This window comes from Chiloscyllium plagiosum, chromosome 10 (genome assembly GCF_004010195.1).
Source record: "Chiloscyllium plagiosum isolate BGI_BamShark_2017 chromosome 10, ASM401019v2, whole genome shotgun sequence".
Taxonomy (NCBI): domain Eukaryota; kingdom Metazoa; phylum Chordata; class Chondrichthyes; order Orectolobiformes; family Hemiscylliidae; genus Chiloscyllium; species Chiloscyllium plagiosum.
This window is the reverse complement of record NC_057719.1, coordinates 45226305-45236180: the sequence shown is the minus strand read 5'-3', so window position 1 is coordinate 45236180 and position 9876 is coordinate 45226305. Positions and strand designations below refer to the sequence as shown.

The 9876-nt window shown below is 42.2% G+C and overlaps 1 protein-coding gene across 6 annotated transcripts in view; it reads left to right on the top strand.

Annotated features, from left to right (window-relative positions):
* nid2a (nidogen 2a (osteonidogen)) overlaps positions 1 to 9876 on the top strand; it is a 113847-nt gene that overhangs the window by 85106 nt on the left and 18865 nt on the right. For 4 of the 6 annotated variants that reach the window (XM_043697642.1, XM_043697644.1, XM_043697643.1 and 1 more), the window contains 3 exons: positions 2134 to 2379; positions 6740 to 6985; positions 8392 to 8634. In XM_043697642.1, the coding sequence (XP_043553577.1) occupies positions 2134 to 2379; positions 6740 to 6985; positions 8392 to 8634 (735 nt within the window). The remainder of the gene's footprint in view (positions 1 to 2133; positions 2380 to 6739; positions 6986 to 8391; positions 8635 to 9876) is intronic. The other 2 variants (XM_043697645.1, XM_043697646.1) reach the window with 2 other exon arrangements.

Here is a 9876-nt window from a genome sequence, read left to right as displayed (position 1 = left end):
TATTTTTATGCATTTTTGATTATGGACTGAAATGAGGACAAAAAGGACTTATAAAAACCAAGGATTGTGGAAGGCATTGAACATTTTAAAAGCAAGCTGTCAGCACTTACTGTAAATGCTGTTTACTTTGTCTGCAACTAAACTTCCTCCACTAGTTGAACAAACAACAATCTGGCACTGGGGGTTTGTACAAAACAAGATTTGGCTGGGAACAAGTATCATATTGGTCAGTGGGGTGGTGACCAGTCGAGATAACTAAGACCCTCTGCCTGCCAAGTAGCTGAACAGCATGTTGGTGTGAATGAGATAGCCAGGAGCCTGAGGACCTCTGGAACGGGAAGTGATATCCTTGTCTCAGCAGTAAAAAAAGCCTGAAGAAAGCCAGGGTATTTTCCTTACCAATTGCTGTAAATGTTTCCTTTAACCAATAAGTCAGAGACTTCATACGTTTTGAACCAGTTGTTCTGTGCAAAGAAATTAAAAATACCTGGAGAAGATTCACCATGGAGCAGCAAGTCCTAGCAAGCACAAGGATAATCTCAGTGAAGCTCGTGGATAGAAACAACTGAATTGCCTTCTCAGTCATTCCCACCGCCCACAGCACCAATGTTTGTCGATACGTGTGTGCACACAAAGTTTTATAAAGAGGGGATTAGAATTTTAACTGCTAGAGTTAAATAACATTGTGTTTGTCTGTAGCTAGAATTTATTTATTTATTTGTAATAAATAGTAATTATTGTTAAGTACAGAAATTTCATCCACGCTTTCTGTCACCCTGGGTTTAAAACTGGGGAGTTCTGCTTACTTTATAAAATTTTTGTGATGATTCTGGGAATAGCAGAACCTTATTTCCAGTGTACTACCCAAGTGAGGCATGACAATTTTAACAAAGGAAAATAATCCACACTCTTTCAAAACTCAGAGTTAAAAGCAATGTCAGATTTTTTGCGAGTCTAACTTGGAGCTTGAAGAAACAGCTCGGTTTAATTCATAAAAGATGGTTATCTTGGAATCTTTTGTACCGGCAAACACTATAATCAAAGGCGCAAAACCAAATTGATTTGCAACTTATCAAAATATTGTATTGAAATGTTTTTGCTCTAAGATTCATATATAAATGGACAGCATTATAGATGTAGGAATAACAGATTAAAATGAAAGAAATCAGAAAGATAACAGATGAATTGAAAATAGAAATGAACACTTTTGAACAAAAAAGCCTGTTACAACCATTGTAAGCACATAAGTAATTGAAGTAGTATCACTTTGAGGAACTGCTCCTATCATTCAATGGCTGAATGTCTAGATGGCCTCCGTTTTCCTACCCTTTTCCATTATTCTTCTTTCTGTTAGTGATTAAACGTAATGTTGATCTCAACCTAGGACAAGCTAATCAACTGAGCATCTGCAGCCCTCCAGGTAAAGAGATTTCTCTTCTTCTGAAGTCTTTACAAGCCAAAACCTTAATTAACCAATGTTCTAAACTTTCCAGTCTGGGGAAATAACCCCTCACTATCTACCCATCAGCACTTGGAAGAATTTTATATGTTTCAGTGAGATGCTGCTCACTATTCTAAGCTACAGAGAAATTAGGTCTATTTTACTCTACCTCCTCCTACAGCAGCCTCCTTATTCCAGGGTCCAATTTCTTGAATCTTCATTGCTTCCACTTAAATGTAAACATGTCTTTTTTTAGGTATGGAGACTAAAACTGGAGCTATTACAAAAGATCTGTCAACAATCACCTGATCTCACATTTTTCTTCCCTGTTATACTTGACACAACCATGTTTAAAATATTGCTTCCATAAAATATTGATTTTATAACAGTTCCTTAAAATACTCTTTATAAAACAACATTTGCCAGTTACACTTGGTTCTTTCTGCAACAAACTGTATAATAGATTGAAAACTTGATTTCTGGTGAGTACTGTATTGCTATTATGTTAGAGTTGAAAACATTTGCAATACTGAATTAAGGTTATCACTGAGCTATGTTAAAATGTATTTGCCTTAGAAAAAATGTCTTTCCTATAAGTGGCGACACCCAGAGTATAGACGAAAAGATGATGGAAGAACCAATTTGAGACATTTATTCTTATGTTTCATAAGGATTTTTTTTCTGTTGAATAGAGCCTGTTGAAGGCCCAAAGACTATTTGTGAACAGCATCGAGAGAGACTGCAAGCAGAGCTGAACCTGCGTGGATCACAACCTTTTGTTGGAGCCTATATCCCTGAGTGTGATGAACAGGGGAACTTCAAGCCTCTGCAGTGCCATGGCAGTACAGGATACTGTTGGTGTGTGGATGAAAGGGGACAGGAAATTCCTGGGACCAGGACACCTCCTGGATCTGGTCAACCACAGTGTGGGCAGCCAGGTCAGTCAGTGTTGTAATTCAGCAAAATTATTAACATTGTAGCAGAAGATGTGATCTTTTATTTTGTATGAATCAAACTTTAAGCCTGGAAAAGCATGCAGATGTAATTCACAGAGGTTGGTTCTTGGGAGATCACAATGGGATGAGGGAGGAGTTGGCTATGGTAGACTGAGAGCAAATACTATAGTAGAACAATCAAGGAACAGTGGAGGCCTTTCAAAGCGATTTTCACAGTGCTCAGCAAATGTGGCCTTGGCCTCCTCCATTGCGAAAACAAACCATAGCGCCAACAACAATTTACCTTCTGCCTGGGCACACTACAGCCTGGAGGACTCAACACTGAGTTCTCCAATTTCAAGTAACCTCCCTCCTCATCCCCCGACTCCCTTCACAGTCCCTCCCTGCCACTGCTCCCAGCAGTGGATTCATTCATCCCATTGACCAACCAGGTCATACCTTCTGCTTGTCTTCACCCATCCCCACTTCACCACCCTGCTCCTGCTAACCCCTTTATCTGCAGCTCCCCCCACATCCACTCCCCAGTCCTGAAGAAGGGTTAAACCCGAAACGTCGACTCCTCCACCTCCTGATGCTGCCTTGCTTACTGTGTTCTCCCAACCTCCTGCCTGTCTACAGCAAAAGTATATACCAGTGAAAAGGCAGAACTGTAGGAAAAGGACAATTAGCCATTGACAATTCAGAAAATAAAGGAGGCTAATGCATACACAGTGACAAAAATTAGTGGGAAACTTGAAAATTAAGAAATCTTTAAAGGTTGACAGAAAGCCATAAAAAAATTATAAAGAAAGGTCAGAAAAATTGAGAGTAAACTAGCTGAGAACCTAAAAACAGATAGCAAAAGTTTCTACAAATATATAAAAGGCAAAAGTGTGGCAAAGGTAAACATTGGCCCCTTAGGGGATTTAATAATAGGAAATGAGGAAATGGCCGAGAGATTTAGCACGTATCTTGTGTCTGTGTCCACAGTGGAAGACACTAATAATGTGAATTGAGGTTTCAGGCATGAGCCCTGAAGAAGGGCTCATGCCCGAAACGTCGATTCTCCTGGTCCTTGGATGCTGCCTGACCTGCTGCGCTTTTCCAGCAACACATTTTCAGCTCTGATCTCCAGCATCTGCAGTCCTCACTTTCTCCTTTGACACTAATAATGTGCCAATAATTGATGAAAAGGAGGCTATGGCAGGTGAGGACCTAGAAACAATCATTATCATTAAAGAGGTAGTGTTGGGAAGCTAATGGGGCCGAAGGTAGTCAAGTCTCCTGGCCCTGATGGAATGATTCCTGGGATACTAAAAGAGATGGCACGAGAAATAGCAAATGCACTCGGTAATTTACCAAACTTCAGTGAACTCTGAGATGGTTCCAGCAGATTGGAAAACAGCAAATATGATGCCACTGTTTTAAGAAAAAAGGAGGTAGACAAAAGGCGGGTAACTATATGCCCATTAGCTTAAATTCTGCAGTGGGGAAAATGCATGATTCTATCATCAAGGAAGAAATATCGAGATACCTGGATAGAAATTGTTGCATCGGGCAGTTGCAGTATTGGTTCATGAAAGGCAGGTCAAATCCATGAATTCTATCCTTAAAGTCATGGGGGACTGCAGCGATTCAAAAAGGCAGCTAACTACCACTTCCTGAAGTACAACTTGGGATGGGCAATAAATACTGGCCAGACAGCGACGCCCACATCCCATGAATTAATTTAAAAAGTAGCTTGCATACATTCAGTCCCTGTGTCTGTGTCATTGAAACAGACTGTAAATGACTGAGACCCAACACTGATTCCTGTGGCAGACCTTAACATGCTGAAAATGACCCACTTATCCAGTCTTTGCTTCCTTTTCACTAGCCATTGCTTTAACCGAGCTAATATTTTACTTCTCATATCATGTTCCCTTATTTTGTCAAAAAACTTCATTGGCACCTTATCAAATGCAGTTTTTGAAATCCAAGTAAACCACATCTGTAGGTCCCCATTTATCTAGCTTACTTGTTATTTTCTCACAAAACTCCAATTTGCTAGCTAACAATTACCCTTTCAAAAAAAACATGTTGACACTGGTTGATTCTTTCATGATGTGCAATCGAAGTACTTTTTATCATGGATTCTCATAAGCTCTCTGGGACAGAAGATAAGCCGACTGACCTATAGTTTCAAACAACAGGACCAACATTTCATCCTGATGTTCCCACATCACAGGTTACACTCTTCAATCACTTTGATTTGCTCCACACATTATCGAGGAATAGCTGAAGGTACAGGAGACTACATAGGCCAAGGACTCTGACAATATTCCAGCAATAGTACTGAAGTCTTGTACTCCATAACTTGTCCCTAGTCAAGCTATTTCAGTACAGCCACAACACTGGCATACACCCAACAATACAGAAAATTGCCCAGATATATCCTGGCTACAATAAGCAGGGCCAGTGCAAACCAGCCAATTACTGCTTTGTCTACTCTAAATCCTAAGTAAAACGATGAAAATAGTCATTGACAAAGCAGCTCTTGCACAGGAATAACAAGCTCACTGATACTCAGTTTTACAGGCTTAGTTGAAAAATGAACAAAAAGAGCTGAACTCCAAAGATGAAATGAGAGTGACTGCCCTTGACAACAAGGTTGCATTTGACTAAATGTGGCATCAGAGAGCCCTCACAAAATGGGGGTCAGTGGGGATCAGGAGAAATCTCTCTACTGACTGGAGTTATACCTGATGTTGTTGGACTTCAAACATTGCAAGTCCAGGACATCTCTGCAGGATTTCCTCAGAATAGTGTCCTTAACCCAACTATCTTTAGCTGCTTTCATCAATGACCTTCTCTCCATCAGAACGTCAGAACTGAGAATGTGCAATGACCGGTAAACAATGTCCAACACCATTTGCAACTCCACAGATACTGAAGCACTGTGCATCCATCTCTATCAAGACCTGATCAACATTCACACCACGCAACTCCAGGCAACGATCATCTCCAGCAAGACAGAATCTAACCATTGTTCTTTAATATTTAATAGTATAACCATCACTGAAACCAGCCCTCCCCAACCATTATGGACCAAAAACCAAACTGGACCAACCATAGAGATACGGTAGCTACAAAGCAGGTCAGAGGCTATGAAATTTGCACTGAGTTACTCCCCTTCTATCTCTCCATCTATCCACCATCTGCAAGTCAGTAATCTGTTGGAATACTTGCTACTTGCTTGCATGAGTATAGCTCCAAGAACACTCAAGAAGCTTGACTCCATCCAGGATAAAGCAGCTACTTGATTGGCACCTCATCCACCATCTTCAATATTCACTTCTTTCACCATGACACACACACGAGGTACAACCTCTACAAGATACTGTAATAACTCACCATGTCTCCTTAGACTGCACCTTCTAAACCTTTGAAGGACAATGGCAGCAAATGCAAGGGAAATGCAGGAAATCCACCTGCAAATTACCTTCAACTGGTCTTCCCATGCCGCCTTATCATTCTAGATGGTCATGAGTTTTGAAGGTGTCCTCAGGAGTGTTAATGAATTTCTAGTGTATCTTGTAGATAGCAGTAGTGTGTACTACTGAGCAGCAGTGGTGTAGGGAGCGAATGTTTGTAGATGTTGTGCCAATCAACTGGGCTGCTTTGACCTGAAGATGTCAAGCTTTTCGAGTGTTGTTAGAGCTGTACTCTTCCTGTCAAGTGGGGAGTATTCTGTCACATTCCTGACTTGTGCCTTGTAGATGGTGGATGGCTTTCTGGAGTCAGGATATGAGTTACTCAGTACAGGATTCCTAGCTACAGTGTTTTTATAGCTACTGTCATTCAGATTCTATTAATGGTAACTTCCAGAATGTTGATAGTGGAGGATTCAACAGTAGTATGCCAATGAATGTTTAGGGGCAAAGGTCAGATTCTGTCCTGTTGGAGATGGTCATTGCCTGGCACGTGAGGGCTGTATGTTACTTGTCGCTTGTCAACCCAAACCTGGATATTATCCAGGTCGTGTTGCAATTAGACATGGACTGTTTCAGTCTGTACAGATGAATAAAATGAAATCAATCTATTGTGAAACATTTACAAAAGAAATTTAATTTTTAAAAGAAATCCCCTTTCAATTCTGGCAAAGGACTTGGAGAGGAAAGTTTTAGTTGTGATGCAGACCCTCCTTAATTAACCATGCGACTCTGATACGGAATCCCATAGCAGTAATGTTGTGAACTGACAGTGGATTTCATTACTGAAGATCAGGCATGGGCAGTAGGCAATGTAAGGAAATTGACGTTACACAATGGAAATGGAGGGATTTGCACTTTTACAAAACAAAAATTTCTTTCTATCTCACTAGAACGCATTGAACGTCCAAAGACTATTTGTGAACAGCACCGAGAGAGACTGCAAGCAGAGCTGAGTCTGCGTGGATCACAACCTCTAATTGGAGCCTATATCCCTGAGTGTGATGAGGAGGGGAAATTCAGGCCTCTGCAATGTCATGGCAGTACAGGATACTGCTGGTGTGTGGACGAAAGGGGACAGGAAATTCCTGGGACGAGGACACCACCTGGAACTGGTCAAAGGCAGTGTGGACAGCCAGGTCAGTGTTCTAATTTGTTAGGAATCTGAGTTTTTGTAAGATAATTATGCTTTGGACGAATTTTTTAATTCAAAGTAAAATGGTCCAACGTAGACAGTCATAGATGCTCTAACATCTACCTGACATCAAGCCAATGTGACTTGCTTACCATGAGGCAGGAGGTCTCGCGTCAGCATTCATTGACCCATACACTCAAACAAAGGCAAGTGCAACTATTTGACTGGGACAGCTTTTCAGTTTCTAAGTTTTTTTTGGAAGAAAGTGAGGGCTGCAGATGCTGGAGATCAGAATCGAGAGTGTGGTGATTCCTAATAAAGGGCTTATGCCTGAAACGTCGATTCTCCTGCTCCTCGGATGCTGTGTTTTTCCAGCGCCACACTCTCGACTCCAGGTTTTTTTAGCCAGGAAGAGAGAGAGGGAGAGGTTCCATGGGAACAAAAGGCTAAAGCTGATATGGTCAGCAGAGAGGAGAAAGTTACATGTTTTCAGTGAGCAACCAGACAGAAGGGAGGACAGCAGAAGAACAAATTGCCAGAGCTGAGTTGATTGCTGGTAGTGAGTTCAGGAATTCTTCACAAACTGAGGGAGATGGATTTCAACAGGCTGCTGTCTCCCTCTCTCTCTCTCCTGCCCACATTGCAGCTTCTCTTTCTCTTTCCCACCCCCTTTGCAGCCTCTCTCTCCCTCTCTCTCAAACCTTTGCCACATCCTTGTGGCCTCCCCAGCTCAACCCAGCCCTATCCCTATCCTTTAGACCTCTTGCAGGCACCAACCCCATCTTCCCCCTCAGCACCTTCGGCATGTGTCCAAGCACCCAAGCTCCCAGACGTCAGCATTCCAACTCCCTACAGATCCTCAAACTTGGCATCCTCTGCTTCCTGGCAACTCATTCATTGCTGGCATTTACTTTCCTCGCTGTTTACTGCTCCTCCAATCACAGGCTAGTTCCTGTGCCATGTCTGTTGCTGATAGGTTTACTTGTGAACCTGTAAACAACAAGCATGAGAGAAAACCAGTCTGTGAGTGGAGGAACACCTTGCTATTTCTTTCCATTCTTTTCACTGGCTGCAAGCAGTGCTGAGTGTGTGTGGATCTCCTGCTCTTGTTGAGGCCTACCTCCCTCAGTGTGAAGAGGAGAGGTGGGGGGGAAGGAAGGTTTCAGGCCTCTGCAATGCTACAGCAGTAGAGGCCACTGCTGATGTGTGGGTGAAAGGGGATAGGAAATTCCTGGAACTGGTCAACCACAGTGTGGACAGCCAGATCAGTTAGTTTTTGAGTTCAGAAGTAGTATTGGCTTCACTTCAATCCCTTTTTCTACAATGAGACTGGTGACAATAGACATTGTACAAGAAATCATTGTTACATTTGCACTCTTGTCTCATGAAAATTTATTTTTGTTTGCTTAGAATCGATTGAAAGGCCAAAGACTGCTTGTGAACAGCATCGGGAGAGGCTACATGCAGAGGTGAATCAGCATGGATCACACTTCCGTGGAATCCATATCCCTGAGTGTGATGAGCAGGGGAACTTCACGCCTCTGCAGTGCCACGGCAGTACAGGCCACTGCTGGTGTGTGGATGAAAGAGGACAGGAAATTCCTGGGACAAGGACACCCCCTGGAACTAGTCAACCACAGTGTGGGCAGTCAGGTCAGTTAGTTTTGAGTTCAGAAAAATGATCACATTGTAGCAAGAATAAAGGATCTTGGCGTTTTCATGAGCTGAGGGCATTAAAGTGCTTTACAGTACAATGAAGTATTAGAAGTGTAATCACTTATAATATGGGAAATGCATAGCAACATTACACAAACAACAATGTGATAGTGTCTCAAAACGCTACTTTTAAATGATTACTGCTGATAAATACAGCTTAGAATTTCCTTGCTATTCTTCAAAATCATTCTATAGGCTCTTTTACAAGGTTAAAATCAACTCAGCGAAAGTGAGGACTGCAGATGCTGGACCAAGAGGTAAGATGGAATCAGTGTGATCTGAAAGACAATACATTGACTGTCAAGTGCTCTTTTACCACTATATTGAAGTGTTTATCTTGAATTTGTTCCTAAGTTTTTGGAGTGGGGCATGAACCAACAATCTTTTTTTAAACTCAGAGGCATTGAATTATAGCTCACACCCAACTGTAATACAACTGAACAGTGTTGCTGGGAAATTTCAGGAAAGCTAAATGAATTAAGAATTCATTATCTCAATGGCAGTGAAGTGTCTGTTATTGTCATTCTGAATAACTTTGAGCATGGAAGTAGATTGAACATCAGAGGCCAAATTTCAACTGCTCAGCTACATTTGATGGGAGGCAAGTGGAGAGTGTACATTGCCAGCAGCCCAATGGGAGCAGTCAGACATCTGAACGATTTTTATTGTTGGATGTATTAATATTCTGTTCATCATGGGCAATGCTATTTTTTGGGATGGCTCCGTGGTTTAGCACTGCTGCCTCACAGCGCCAGGGACCTGGGTTCAATTCCAGCCTTGGACGACTGTCTGTATGGAGTTTGCAAATTCTCCCCGTGCCTGCGTGGGTCTCCTCCACGTGCTCTGGTTTCCTCCCTCAATCCAAAGATGTGCAGGTTAGGTGAATTGGCCATGCTAAATTGCCCATGGTGTTCAGGGATGTGTAGATTAGGTGCATTAGTCAGGGTAAATGTCAGATAATAGGGTAGAGGCATGGGTCTGGGTGGGTTACCCTTTGGAGGGTTGGTGTGGACTTGTTGGGCCAAAGCACCTGTTTCCTCACTGTAGGGATTCTAGAGGGGATGGGATAGCCATTAAAGTTGAGGGAGGGCTTGGCATTGCTGGGGAAGGGTATTCATTGTTGAGGGAAAAATGTGGGAGATTTTATCGGGAATGTGTTGAAATGCATTAATGCTTCCG